The sequence below is a fragment of the Artibeus jamaicensis genome, unplaced genomic scaffold (genome assembly GCF_021234435.1).
Source record: "Artibeus jamaicensis isolate MK-2021 breed Jamaican fruit bat unplaced genomic scaffold, CSHL_Jam_final contig_2478, whole genome shotgun sequence".
In the NCBI taxonomy this organism is placed as follows: Eukaryota; Metazoa; Chordata; class Mammalia; order Chiroptera; family Phyllostomidae; genus Artibeus; species Artibeus jamaicensis.
Window position 1 is genome coordinate 1 of NW_026521529.1, and position 15732 is coordinate 15732.

The 15732-nt window shown below is 38.1% G+C and overlaps 1 protein-coding gene across 1 annotated transcript; it reads left to right on the plus strand.

The window, feature by feature from the left end:
• Positions 1-9101: 9101 nt before the first annotated feature.
• Positions 9102-13124, plus strand: LOC128626953 (nuclear autoantigen Sp-100-like; the record flags this gene model as incomplete). The annotated part of the gene is made up of 4 exons (XM_053662444.1): positions 9102-9252; positions 10343-10511; positions 12229-12312; positions 12988-13124. Coding segments are annotated over 4 exons (526 nt in total), but the record flags the coding sequence as incomplete, so codon positions are not given.
• Between the last annotated feature and the right edge of the window lie 2608 nt (positions 13125-15732).

Here is a 15732-nt window from a genome sequence, read left to right on the forward strand (position 1 = left end):
ATAACAAAACATTTTGGAAGATATGGCTAGGCTATAGATAAGGGTAGATGAAACTACATGTGTATAGACATTTGGGGAAGAATCCATGCAAAGTAATTTAAATGCATTATGTGGAAGAGGTTGGGACATTGATCTTTGATGTGGGTGGAAAGGAACAGGAAACATGCTAGGTGGGAAACAGGCCAAAAAGTAAATTCGTGATTGCAGAAAAACTTAAAGCACTTGTAAATTTTATTTTAAAAAACTATAAATGTTTATGTATATTTATATTTTAAAATGATGAAGATTTAGGAAAAACATCAAGGAAGATGTTTCATAAACTAAAATATCTCAGCCCCACATCTGTGAAGTTTGCCTGATCCACTCTGAGATCTGAAAGCCTGGCTCTCCAGCCACTGCTATGAAAGAGCCCTCTCAGCTATGCTCCATCACTCCTCCACAGGGCTCCTGTTTCTTAATTCTACTGGGGAGGTTAAGTTTAGTCTTTGGTTGTCAGGTGTTATTATTTCACAATGAGGTGCCTTGGAGGTTCTTTCAAAATTCTTTTGGGTAAAATACCCAATGATGTCCTTTCAAAAACTTCATGTCCTTCTGCTCTGTGGTATCTCCTTAAATGATTCCCTTGATCTGTTCCTCCTCTACATTTTCCTTGTCAGTCTGTCTTAACTTCAATTATATGGCTATTAAATTGTGTGTGTTAAGGCTTATCTTCTTATACTTTCTCTCAAAGTTACTTTTATTCCATTTTAATCTCTTTATCTAATTTTATGGGATATGTCATCAGTTTTATCTCACAGCCATTTAAATAATTTTTATTTCTGAAATCACTTAACAAATATCTCAGACCTCTACCTCTTTCCATAGTAGTTTTATTTTCTTAGTAACATGCTGTGCAATATAAATTCTTGTATCTCTCTAAAATATTACTTTGGGTAAGTCTTCTCTTGTTTCATACATTATCTTTTTTTCTCATTAGTTACCTTTTAAAAAATTATTTTGTTTTCATTCTGACATTGGAGAATGTCCCCAATGTCAGACTTATGGTTATATGAATCTTCTAAAGGAAGAGCTGGCAGAATTAATCAATGGGATTCACAGTGAAGAATAAAGAAGGAAAGATGGCACAAGTAAGGTATCAGGATCGTGAAAATCTGGCAGATCTATGAGAAAATCCACAATAACGCAATAGTTACCCAGCATTTAAATTAATTGGGACAACTGTATTGAATAATAATTAAAAAATACATAAAAAATCAATACCACTTAGAGTACCATCAAACTCTAGCTGGTGTGGCTCACTTGGTTAGAGCTGTATGTCATAAACCAAAATGTTGCGCATTCAGTACCCAGCCAAGGTGCATATCAGGTTGCAGGTCCAATCCCTGGTTGTGGTGCATACAAGAAGGAAACCAATCAATCTCAACACATCGATACTCCTCTCTCTCTCTCCCCACCCCTCTCCACACTTTGCCCCCTCTTTTTCTTTTTCTTTTTCTCTTACTCTCCCTCTCTTGCCTCTTTCTATTTTTCCCTCGCTGTCTCTCTCTCTTTCTGTCTCCTCTCCCTTCCTCTTCCTCTAAACAAGCAATAAAAATGTTCTCAGTGAGAATTTTAAAAAGAGAAAAATTAAAGCAGTATCAAAAAGAATAAGTTTTAGAAAACACATGCATGACCTATAATACTGAAAGTGATAAATACTGGCAACTAAAATTAAGGAAAACATCATAATGATACAGGGTGCAGCCAAGGTGGGGGGGCAAAAAAAAAAGGATTTGGAATGGTGACCAGAATTCAAAGTGTATAGGAATATTGGAGAGACATATTAAGATGTCCTCACCACCCCCAGGGGAAGGGACGAATGGAGCAGGGCCATTGAGAGCTGTTTTGCATAGCAACAGTTTTGCAGCTAACCTCTGGAATGATTATTTAACATATGTATAACCTTTAACTGGTTTCATAGATATGTTAAATAGCTGTGGTCAAGTTTTGAGCCAGGGAGAAGGGAGTAGCTGGGACTCAGGATGTAACGAGGGGCTGCGGTCCTGAGTGAGAGCGCCTGTGAGAGAGCTTGGAAAAGACTGGCTCCAGGACATGAAGGGTCCCCACTTGGCCAGATGAAGAGAGAGCCACGCAGTTTGCGGCAGAGCGAGGACCCCCGCAGTCATGTAGGAGAGAGCCACATGGTTTCAGCAGAGTGAAGACCCCCTCTTGGTGAGGTGAAAGAGGGAGCCATGTGGTTTTGGCAGAGTGCGGACCCCCTCTTTCCCAGGTGAAAGGGAAAAACCACGCAGCTTTGCCAGAATGGAGATCACTGCAGCCAGGTGAAGAAGAAAGCCACATGCTTTTGGTGGAGTGCAGACTCCTGCAGCTTTGGTAGAAGAGGCCCACGCGGCTTTGGGGTGCCCCGTTTGGCCGCGTGGCCTGGAAAGCAAGAGAGACTTTGACTGGAACTGGGTACAAAGAACTCTTTCCAGTGGACTGTGAGAGGGTACCACAGTACTTTGGATTAACTAGAGAGAGATCCTGCCTGCACGGTGACACAGCTGACGGTGCCAGTGTCCTGCAACACAGAACTGTGCTCTTTTCCTGATTTACGGTACCCAGAGTTGGGACAGTGGGAGAAGGGAGCGCTGTGTGGGTGTAGGTGTATACCCTAAAGGACTTTGCTATTTTAGTGGTGGCATTAGGCCTGAATAGCATTAAATAAACATTTTGTTTCCTTTTCACAAATCTCTGGCATTGAGAGATGTCTTTCTAATTGGTGGCGGACAGAAGAGCCCAGTAAATATTAGTATTTTATCCTTGGGAGGGGTCCCTGTTGTATAGCAGTTTTTGGCATCCCTAGGTGGGCTGAATATTGTATTGCCCCTCCCTCGGACCTCTTGTTCCGTAACAATAAATGGAGAGCATTACTATGTTAACAAATTGGAGCTCGACATAGTTAAGATATCAATTCTCAAAAAATTTATCTATAGATTAAATGTAAATCTAATATATGTCCAAAAGACCTGTCTAGCCAGAATTCACAAATTGATTCTAAAGATATATGGAAAAGCAAAAAATCCAGAAAATTTAAGACTATCTCTTTCCAACTCAATTCAAGACTTCTATAATCTATAGTTATCGAGGCAATGTTTTACTGACATTAGAATAGACAAATAGATCAATGGTACAAAATAGAAGATCCAGATTTAGACATGTTGGCACTTGGATATTTTTATAAACTTGGAATAGGCAAAGATATCTTAAATAGTATACTAAAGTCATTTATGGAAAAGGAAAAAGAATGGATAGAATGAACTTCATGAACATTAAAATTTCTACTAATCAAAAGACAGAGTTTAAAAAATAAAGCCACAGATAGGGGGAAAAAGGTCACCCCAGCTCCTTTAAATGAAATGCTTATATCTAAAATATAAAACAAACTCCTTCACAGGTGTAAGTAAAAGACAGCACAATAATATATATGGGCCATACACATAAACAAACACTTCACAAAAATGTATATAAATTTCCATTACTCATATAAAATTGTTTCCAACATCATTAGTCATTAAGTAAATAAAAATTAAAACTATATCAGAAACCACATAGCACACTGGAATGACTAACATACAAAGGCCTTTTCTTTTTTTCATTTTTTGATTGTTGTTCAAGCACAGTTGAAAAACAGTTTTGCATGTATGAAAACAGTTAAATGTACTCCTACACAAAGACCCAGCAATTCCAGTCCTAGTTATTTACCCAAGAGAAACAAAAACATACTACAGGAAGATTTATACAAGAACAGCAGTTTTATTCATATCAGTCCTAAACTGAATCTCTCAGATGTCCATCAGCAGGAAAATGACTAAACAGATTCTGGTAGACACACAATGGAGTACCACTGAACAATACAAGAAACAAATTTCCAATCACACAACAGCATGCATGATGAGCAAAAGAAGTCAGACACAAAACATACCTGATGTACTGTTACATGTGCGAAATCCAGTAACAGGCAACACAAACATATGGTGACAGAAAGGACGCTAAGGTTTGCCACAGAGAAGTTGCCTGCCTCCAGCTGGTCAGGATGCAGGCTGAGGGATGGAAGGTACATCGCCCTGTTCTTCATTTTTCAAATAACATCTTAGTTTTCAGCATTATGTCTCCCTTTCAGTCTCCACTGCCTTCAAAATTCCAGAGGGCACCTGGTTGTTTCCTGCCCACTTTGAGCACCCTTCACCCACAATAGCATTTAATGCTCCTCTCACCTATATTTAGCCTATCAGTTTTGGTTGAAATCTTTTATTTGCTCCCTTGCCATTCTCTTTGTCATTGTGAAGTTGATTTTTAATAAGAGAGAAGAAAAATGCTTCTTTCCATCTGCTGTTTTTAAAGAGATTTTTTCTATTTTTATTGTTTTTTATTACAGTTTTCCACATTTTTCCCATTACTCTCCCCTGCCATACCCACTCCTCACCTCCCACATTTAATCCTCCCCCATCCTGTTGTCTTTGTCCTTCAGTCCTTTGTACATGACCCTTGAGCTGACCCTTCCCCTTTTGCCCCACTATCCCCCTACTCCCCACTGGTTACTGTCAGTTGGTTCTTTATTTCAATGTCTCTGGTTCTATTTTGCTATCTCTTTTGTTTTGTTGATTAGGTTCTACTTAGAGGTGAGATCATATGGTATTTGTCTTTCACTGCCTGACTTATTTCACTCAGCATAATAGTCTCCAATTCCATCCATGTTGTTGTGAAGGGTAGGAGTTCTTTCTTTCTGCTCCATAGTATTCCAATGTGTAAATATACAACTGTTTCTTGGTCCACTCATTTACTGATGGGTATTTAGTTTCCCAGCGGGGTGCTAGTTCCAGTCCTGACGTTCCAGTCCTGACTATCCGGCCACCTGCCCTCCCAGACAGCCCCATCATTCTCCCTAGGGCGCCTGGGGCCTGGGCAAATAAAGGTTAAACAGAGGTTTTTCAAAGTTTCCCATATCATTTTCCAACCAATTGTAAATTGGCTATTGTGACTATCACTGCTATGAACAGAGGGGTGCATAGGCTCTTTTGTATTAGTGTTTTACAATCTTAGGGTATAATCCCAACAGTGGGGTTGCTGGGTCAAAAGGCAGTTCAACATTTACTTTTGTGAGGGAATTCCATACTGTTTTCCACAGTGCCTGCACCAGTCCGCATTCCTACCAACAGTGTACTAGGGTTCCCTTTCCTCCACATCTTTGCCAGCACTCATTGTTTGTTGATTTGTTTATGATGGCCATTTTGGCCGATGTGAAGCGGTATCTCACTGTGGTTTTACTTGGCATCTCTCTGGTGGCTAGTGATGATGAACATCCTTTCATATGTCTCTGGGCTCTCTGCTTGTCCTCCTTAGAGAAGTCTCTGTTCAAGTCTTTTGCCCATTTTTTAATTGGATTGTTTGTCTTCCTGAAGTGGAGTCTTGTGTGTTCTTTATATATTTTGGTGATCAAACTCTTGTCCAAGGTATCATTGGCAAATGTATTTTCCAATTAGATTGGTTCTCTTTTCATTTTGCTGATATTTTCTTTAGCCATGCAGAAGCTTTTTAATTTGATGAGGTCCCATTTGTTTATCCTTTTCTTTATTTCCCTTGTTCTAGGAAGCAGATCTATGAAAATATTGCTGCATGGAATATCTGAGATTTTCCTGTCTATGTTCTCCTGTAGGACTTGCATGGTGTCATGACTTATATTTAAGGTTTTTTGTCCATTTTGACTTTATTTTTGTGTATGGTGTAAATTCGTGCTCAAGTTTTCTTTTTTTCTCATATACTCATTCAGATCTCCCAACACCATTTGTTGAAGAGGTTATTTTTATTCCATTTTATGCTTCTTCCCCCTTTGTCAAATATTAATTGACTATAGAGACCTGGGTTTGTTTCTGGGCTCTCTATTCTGTTCCATTGATCTATGCCGGTACCAGGCTGCTTTGATTACAGTAACCTTGTCATTAAAATTTGACACAATAATGTGACATTATTATTCTCTGGTGCATGCTGGGTACTGAAAGTTACCAATAATTCTCCTCTGGTTTGAAAAAGGAAGCTTATGTGTCTTCATAATGTTTAGGAACATAGATATTAATGAAAATATTATTATCAGAGTAATGAAATGACCAACTAAGAAGCAGAATTATAGATTCTTGTTTATAGCTTTCACAGGAAATAGCAGGTGTTACTGAATACTGAAATGTGTAAAAGGATTCATTATATACAACAACACAGGTAGATATATTTTGCCACAGAGTAGGAGTCCCAGAAAAAGTGATTGATATTCTTGTGATTCAGTTTATACCTTAATATATCATTATTAAACCACATCTTATTATTTATTAACTAGTTTTATGATTCAGGATGGTATTTCTCTTTTCAGTTGTAGGTCAGTGAGGGGAAACTCTGTACTTATCTTTCTGTGATTTATTTTCTCTTAGTTGTTAATTAAGATGCATTTTCAAGGTTAAATTTTATTGTCATTTTATTTTTTTCCTCTGTTATGACTTGTTTACTCCATCTCACTTTTATACAAATTTAATTTTTTTCTTGTTTAAATTCCCATCTCCCACCTCCTCTCCTTTGACAAACATTAGCTTATTCTCTGTATGTATGGGTCTGTTTCTGTTTGGTTTTGCTTTGCTTTGTTTATTCATTTATTTTGTGAGGTTCTTTATTCCACATATAAATGATATCACACGGTATTTGTTTTTCTCTAGCTGACTTAATTCACTTAGTATAATACCCTCCAGGGCGATCCATGTTTTCACAAATGGCAAAATTTCACACTTTTTATTGCTGAATAATATTTTATTATATATGTGTATTTATAAAACATCCTCTTTATCTATTTCTCTACTGATAGATGTCTAGATTGCTTCCATATCTCAGCTGTTAGTAGTAATGCTGCAATGAACAGAAGAGTACATATATCTTTTTGAATTCGTGTTGTTTTCTTCAGATAAATGTCCAGAAGTGGAATTGCCAGATCATATGGCAGCTCTATTTTTACTTGTGTGAGGAGGAATCTCCACACTGTTTCTCATAGTCACTGCACCCTTTACAGTTCCACAAACAAAGTCCAAGAGTTCCCTTTCCTCTGCATCCTGCAGGCACTTTTCTGTTGATTTATTGATGATAGCTATTCTAACAAGTGTGAGGTAATATCTCATTGTGCTTTGAATTTGCATCCCCCTGATAATTAGCGATGATGAGCCTCTTTTCATGTATCTGTTGGCCATTTGCATGTCCTCTTTGGAGAAGTGTCTGTTCAGGTCCTCTGTCCATTTTTTATTGAATTTTTTTGTTAACTTATATGAGTTGTTTTTATATTTTAAATGTTAATCCTTCATTAAATGTGTGAACATTTGCCAATATCAGTAGCTTGTTTTTTTCATTGTGGTAATAGTTTCTTTTGCAGTGCAAAATCTTTTTAATGTCATGTAATCCCACTTATTTATGTTTTTTTATTTTCCTCTAAAAGATATATCCCAAAAGATGTTTCTAAGAGTGATGTCAAATTTTTCTTCTAAAAGTTTTAAGGTTTCAAGTCTAACAGTTAAGTCTTAAATTTATTCTGAGTTTATTTTTATCTATGGTATAACAAAGTGGTCAAATTTCAATTTTTATACATGGAACTATTCAGTTTGCCAACACCACTTATTGAAGAGACTGTCTTTACCCCATTGTATACCTTTGTCTTAAATTAACTAGCCATATATGTGAGAATTTATTTCTGGGCTAGCTATTCTAGTCCATTGATCTATACATTTGTTTGTTTAAGCCAATACTATATTGTTTTGATTATTACAGTTGTATAGTGTAGTTTTATATCAGGTAGTATAATACTTCCCACTTTGTTTCTTCTTGGGATTTGGCTATTTTGGGTCTTTTGTGGTTCCATAAAACAATATAGGATTAATTCTAATTCTTAGAAGAATATATTTCAATAGGCATTGCACTGAATATATATATTACTTGAGGTAGTAAGAACATTTTAACAATATTAATCCTTCCAAATCATAAATATGGAACAGTGTATTTTTTCATTTGTTTGTACCTTCTTCAATTTCTTTCATCAATGTCTTAATTGTTTTCAGAGCAAAAGTATTTCACCTCTTTGGTTAAATTTATCCCTAGGTATTTTAGATGTTTTGATGCAATTGTAAATGGGATTGTTTTCTTAATTTCTTCTTATGATCATTCCTTATTGATGTATAGAAATACAATAGATTTTTGTATATTGATTCTGTATTCCGCAACTTTATTAATGTCATTTATTAGTTCTCATACTTTTCGGTAAAATTTTTAGAGTTTTCTATGGTAATAGAAATAGAAATAGTTTTCTATGGTAATATCATGTCATCTGCCAAGAACTAGAGTTTTACTTCTTCCTTTCCAAATCATAATGACATTTATTTCTTTGTCTTGTCTCATTGTTGTGGCTAAAACTGCCAGGTGGTTAAAGGCAAATACCATATGATTTCACCTTTAACAGTAAGCTAAACAACAAAACAAACAAGCAAGCAAAATATAACCAAAGACACTGAAATAGAGAACAGGCTGACAGTGACCAGAGGGGAGACGGGAGGGAATTTCAGGGGAAAAGTGGAAGGATTTACAGGAACTAGTATAAAGGACACATGGAGAACAACTAAACAGGGTAGAAATGGGAGGGAGGTGGGGAGCACTAGGGGGTGGGCTGGGATGGGAGTAAAAGACAGAACACTGTACTTGAACAATTAAATAAATAAAATTTTTAAAAAATGACTCCCAATACTATGTTGAACAGAAGGTTTTAATAAGAAATATTCCAAATATGTTTAAGAGAAGACATGTGTACAATGACTTAAATTGGGATACTCTGTACACTTTTTATAATATGTATGTCTTTCTAATTCTCCATGCTTCTTCTATTATATCTTTGTTGATTGCATCAACTCCATTTATTCTGGTCTCTGCTCAGAGCTTCTTATTGTAATCTTGTTGATTCTTCACATTCTATCCTTCATATATAAAACATTATACCCTCAAAATCTTCAAAATCTTGATGACCATTTTACCAAGGTATCCTTTCTCCCTAGGATATCTGCAAAAGACTACAAACTTATGTGTGAGATTGCAGTCAAATACTTCAAAGCACATAAGGTTGAGATTTCAGATGCAATAACAGCATCATTTCCTTTCCTGGAGACACTTCGTGACCGTGAACTCATCACCAATGAAATGTATAAAGTAAGTGAAGTTTATTACGTCACAATCTGGTAAACCAGCCCCACATTAGTTGTTTTGGTAGTTTGGAGTCAAGTGTCAGGGCACAACACTACAAGTGAGAGATCTCCTGTGAGTGGGGGCCTTCTCAAGTACTCTTTTAATGTTCTTAGAAGGTGAAAATAGGAAGCAGGCATCACTGCAGACAGTCATGCTCCTGACTGAAGGAATGAAACTTTTTGGTGTCTCCTAGAGTTAAGGTGAATAACACTGGAGATAGGCTGGATCTGAAATTTATGGGCCCGTAGGTGTACAATATAAAGCCTTGTAGGTATTAGATGTACAATATAGCATAAACTAGAGGTTAAAGGCATTTTTAATGAATGGATGAATAACTTTAATCAACTGATTTAATGACATAATTTACACAGCATTTTATTCCAAGGAACATAAATTTAAATGATTAAATCTGAGAACATTAAAATCCACAGGAAATGAATGTATTCTTAGAACAAATTTCTAAATAGTTACATTCTATTATTTCGCCAACAACTTTCAGTTTTCTTTCCCTTTGTGATTTCTGGAATCTTGAAATTTAGATAATTCTAGCAAAAGATATAGGTGGAGATACAAAGATGCAAATCTTCTGTTTCCCTATGAATAGGCTACTTTACAGCAAAGCTCACAGGAAGGGAAAAATCATCACCTGACTTCTTTGAGCTTTTCCAGGCCAAGTTGGTCCTAGGGAAGGAACAAGTGTTTTACATTCAATAGAGCATCAGCCTATCACCTGTTCAGTCAATTCCTAAAACATTTTGCCAGGTTCTGAATGGGATACATATGTATCATTTAACTTTGAACCAACTTTTGTTGTCCATATTGCTCCTCCTTCCATCTAATATAAATGAGAGTGATGAGATCAAATGCACAAATGCATATTTTTAAGGAAAAAAGATTTACTTGTTTGTAGCTACACTAATATGGGGAAATTTTTAAACTGTACATGAGAAGATACCTATGTAGGAGAATTGTAATACATTAAAATAAAATTTTCTATGGCTCTTCTCTAACTTAAAACTCTGTATTCATATTTCCCCATTTGCTATTTTTCAAGGAGTGTAAAAGATCTTGTAAAAACCCATCAACTGTACCAAAAGTGGTATATGCAGTCCTTGATAACATGGAGGAGAAACATCACCTGCCACTTCTGGAAATCTTGTTCAGCAAGGTCATCATGAAGAACTACCCTGATTTAAATGGCATTTGTGAAGGCCTCAGAGATGGTAATTAGGTTTATAGCCTACGTTTCAATGTCTATGGCAAGTTTTTTTTGACAAATATATTTTGAGCATGTGTCACACATGATGCTGGTCTGAGGTGACATAGCAATTAAGAATACAGACATCATGAGCCTTCTGGAAGCTTTTGGTATAGTGACTACAGTATAAAATACACCTAGATGTCTGCTTAACCAAGCATTTAAACTCTCACAACAATTAGAATCACAATCACATCAGATTTACTTTGAAGAACAAATGACAACAAGCACTGCATCTGAGTAAGGCACCATCAGTTGCTGTTCTTTTTGCACGTGTCCACATAGCACACCATCAAGTACACTAGTCTCTGCCCCAGCTGACAGCTCAGCTGTGGGTGCAGAATCCACCTGGCTTAGCAGCACCATGACCAGGGGACTCAATGTCTCATGTAACAACTCTGTAGTCATTACTTTCAGGGACACCATGAGAGACAACTGAGTTACAAGAGTCACCACATTGGAGGAACACCAGCTATGGCTTATAGTTTACATGGAGTCCTTCTGAGTCCAGTTATGGGTCATTTTTCAGCCTAACCCCACTGTTGATCTGGTAATACAGAAAAGAGAGAACCACCTTTATCAGGTGTCGAGAGTAATGAACAATAAAATTAACCATTTCTTGTAATGAGCAAGAAAATTAACCTAGATCAAATTGGCCCTTAAACAAAGATAATGGCTATATTAGCACTTTCTCCACAAGGAGTGACACAAACATTAATCACATAATCTCAAAATTAATTTCTCTGCCAGAAACTCTACCACACAAAAGTGATTGATTCACCACTTTTTCCTGCGACTCACAATGTGTAATTTCTAACTGTAGTCTGAATTTGTGGTTCAAACTGTCCGGCCAATGATTTAAAAATTATTATAGCTTATTGTGATGTCTTCTTCCTATAATTTTTGTTTTGACTTGCCAGAAAAATTTTTATTTTGACATAGTTTATTATCCACCAAGATCTCCAAATAACAATGGAGAATTCACAGGAAAGAATTATATGAACTGAGTAGTGAAGATGCTATGGGAAAAACACTCAGCTGGTGCACTGGTCTCACCTTTTTGGCAGCCTCCCAGGCTCTGGTCCAGAACTCTTGAGACGTCCTCCAGTGCCACAATATCCAACCCCTCCTGGCAGCTTCAGACAGTCTCCTGAGAATTGGGTCTCCTGGAGGTCTTCTTACTTCTTCCTGTGTCCTCTGCTGTCTCTTGGGGAAGTGCTCACCCTCCTGACCCAGTAAACTCCACCCTTCTCTTGACCATCAATTTATTTAAAGTTTTTGTGCTTTCACGTTGATACATGCAGTCACTTACACAATCTTTGACCTTCTCACAAGGAGATTGTTGTTTTCTCCTTACAGTTTGAACAGATCAGAAAACACACTTCACTTCCACTTTTTATTTGACACAGATGTCTATAATTGTTTTACATACCTAACAAGTTCACGATGTTTTGCACGACTCCTTTCTCCTGACACTTGAGTGACTCCTTTCTATGTGGGTAACATAAGGATGCCCTTTTTGGGGTTCTCTTTTCTGTACCAGGGAGGGTGAGGAACTTGCCCATGAGGACTGGGACTCACTGAGTTCTGAGTGACTAGAAGGATAAAAGTTCCTAAATGTGCACACTTGATGTCCCTGAACTCTGATGGAAAGCTCTAACTTCTTTTCTTTCTCTGTTCAGCGATCCTAAAGAAAATGGTTTGTCAAGCAAGTGTTGGAGATGAGAGTGCAGAGAACCGTAATACTCAACTGAGAATTGAACAAGGTGATTACAAGCAGATAAAAACTGATTTTCTTCTGCTAAGAAGAAAGGAGAAGTGGGCTTAGTGCCCACTGCTGCCCTGGGGTGGAAGTATCACTATGTGCCCCTTTACAGAAAAAGAGACTGAAATCCAGGCAGACCATGTATGCAGATGCCTTGGGGTTGAATGAGCTGTATGATTCCAGGCCTTCTGAACCCACAGTTCATGTTGTAAACCCTGTACATTTCCAGATAAACTCATGGAAAGGACAGACACTTGAGGCAAAAATAGTGAAATACATCCAGAAAAAATATACAAAAAGAATATCAAGAGCTGGAGGAAGTGAAGGAAAATCAGTGGCTGAACTCTGATGAAAAGGCCCACAAAGCAGAGTGAACAGGCCTGCAGAGGGAGGGTGTGTGTGAAGCAGGCTGGGGGGGTTCAGTAAAACCACCAGTCTGGGGTATCTCTGGGGACAAAACAAGTTCCCTTGTTTCATCCGTGGCTGAAAAGACAAGCCATTAAATCTCATGGATGTCATAGTGAGGTGGCCTGACTGAGGCCAGGGGTGCAGGTCTGCTTTGATTCCTGGGAGAAGGGGTGGTCAAGTCCTACATTGTAAAGATTAACAAGGGACTGGAGAAGAATTGCACAGCCCACACTCAATTCTGAAATGAGGTTCTAATTTCTTCCTTCAGGAACTGGTGAAAACCCATATCAATTCCTGTCCTGGCTCTTCCCGGATCAGTCTAATTACACAGGTCTGTTTCCTTCTGGCTGTTCTGTGATCCTTTGCTGTTCTTGTTACTTTCTGCAATAGGCTGTGGTGGGTGGGCTGCTTCTCTTTAGTATGCTATGCTCAGAATTGTCCATCTTGGCATGTGCTATGTCTCTAAATATTTAGAAAACAGAGTCTTTATACACTGAGTTGCCTGGAAGGGTTGGTCCTCTCATTCTCACATGTGCTTGCTGCCAACTACTGACAGCTCTGGCACCTATTGTCCATGTGCCTGGCTTCATGGCCTCTGCATCTGTCTTGCTTTAATAGGTTGTGGCCTCAGCTGATGATTTTACATCCTGAGGTGGCCTGTACTACAGGAGACAGGTTAGCAGTGATGACTGTGCTCCTTCGGGGAGAGTTCCTCACCTGTTGAAACCTTTACACAGCACCATGTGCCTCCCATGCAAAACCGCTCCCATCATCCCCAGCACAGTGGACCAGACACTGGTCAAAAATATCAGATGGGCCTCTGAACACACACTTGAAATTTTAACAACCAATAACCACTGTTTACAACTCAACATTTCCTCAGTTTATAACACACTTACTAAAGTTGTTAAAATATTTTAAATATCATAAATTAAAGACATGAATCCTGAATATTTAATTATTTGGTCAGTCACCATATCACTTATAGTGATATAGACAATATTTTATTTAATCTACTGAAACAGTTAAAACAATGGTATTTCATCTGTGCTTTTCAGAAGACAAGAGATCACCTTGGAGACTTGGGCTATTTGTGCAAGTTCAGCCACTGAGACTAGGGATCAAACTCTGCTGCAGGGCAGTGTCAGAACAGGAGGTCTGGTGACCTACAGCTGGCTTTCAATTCTGCCCTGAGACCTTGGCCCTCTTTGTCACTCATCTATAAAATGGAGGTGATAATAGTACCTCCCTCACAGGGTGACAACTTACATCATGTAAAGAATGCACAGTCATGCATGAGTCTTCATCAGTGTTCCAAGGATTTTTAAATATTGCTATGGTTATGATCATTATCGTTAGTATTGGGCCAGAGTCTAAACTGTTATCTATACAGTAAACTGTCGGTTTTTCTTTTCTCATTGATGTCCATGGGGGACTTAATTATTTTCTAGGCTATGGAGCAGTGATCAAAGCAATACCAACCTCAGGCCCAAGAAAATAAATTGAGGACCACAGGTTCCCCATTCTTATATCACACTAGTGTATATTAAACTTATGCCTTTATTCCCTGACTCTTCTTTGGAAATAAGTGACAAAGAAGAGACTCAGGGAACCTCCTGCACCATGGAAGGTATAATTCTGTAGCTTGTGTGAGATGTGTTACTTCATAAAGGATATTATAAATTAGCCTTTTTATAAAATAAACACAGAGTGATTTTTAAAAGGCACCATGATACTTACAGTAAATTAGATTTAGTAAAACAGTTAATACTTAACATGCATCCAACATTCATCAAAACATATTCTTAGCAGTTCATCTACCAGTGCAGCTGGTGGGAACAGGAAGAGTTGAGAGGAAGGAATTTTGAGTAGTAATGACCAGAGAATAAATTTAATGTGGAGGTGGGAGTATTGGATGGAAGAATGACATTATAACCCAAATAACATGCAACAAAGCACCAGTAAATACACCCAAAATCTGACCTAGCCGGATCAGTTGACTGTGACATGCACAGGCAGGGATAACACTGTGTCTGGTGCCCCCTGAACTCAGGAGAGGCTCCAATGAACTTGGATGTAACATAAAACATGTACCAGGGCCAACACTCTATGTTAAAATTGTGGGAATTAAATTTTAAATCATCTTTACATTAAGTATTTTGTTTAGGAAAAGAGCAGTAGAAAAATAATGGAAGCTGCACTGATAAAATATTTTCCATTCATATAGTATTGATGTTGATGGGAAGAGAGTGGGATAGGTCAATGGAATCAGTAATGAGTGAGAGAGCTTCAGTGTTGGGAAGAGTGTATGCTGGTCCTGGGTAGTTTATCCAGGACCTTATTGCTTCTTCCTCCAATCTGCCCTTTGTCTCTGGACACAGACCCATGCAGAATTGCTTGACAGCTCACTGGCTACTGCTTCCTGCTGGGTTCCTAACCTGGGTCCCACTAGCAAGATACTGGAGAGTGGGAGCAAGGGAGAAGCTTCATGTTTCTCATTCACTGTCTTGGGCCACAATTCTGGCAGTAGCAGCAACTCTAATGACTCTACCTTCCACCAGGCAGGCAAATATGATCCCCTTTCTAGCTACCCGACAGCCTAGGCACGTGATCCCACTCTTGATCCCTGTCATAGCCTCCTATTCACTATTTTTGGGTTGGAATTCTCAGCTCCTCCATTGGCTGTATACTAATCAACTGGATTAAATTCTATCTGCTCTAGAAGCTTAGAGAAGTTTTTATTTTCTGATTGGACCCTGATTAATAAAGGAAGCAAATAAAATATCTATGAATCATACATGGTCTAGGTACAGATCCACCTGATAATAGACTCTCAGAGTGCCTCTCTAAAACAGAAGACATAAATGAAATGCATACAAGTACAATCAGGGACAACAATGCATTAGAAACCCAACAAGCGATTGAACAATGTGCCCAAGAGTTCGAGTCAGTAGATAAGATTGAGTGGCTGAGTAGAATGAGTGTAGAGGGGAACTGGCAGGTGGAGGGCCCT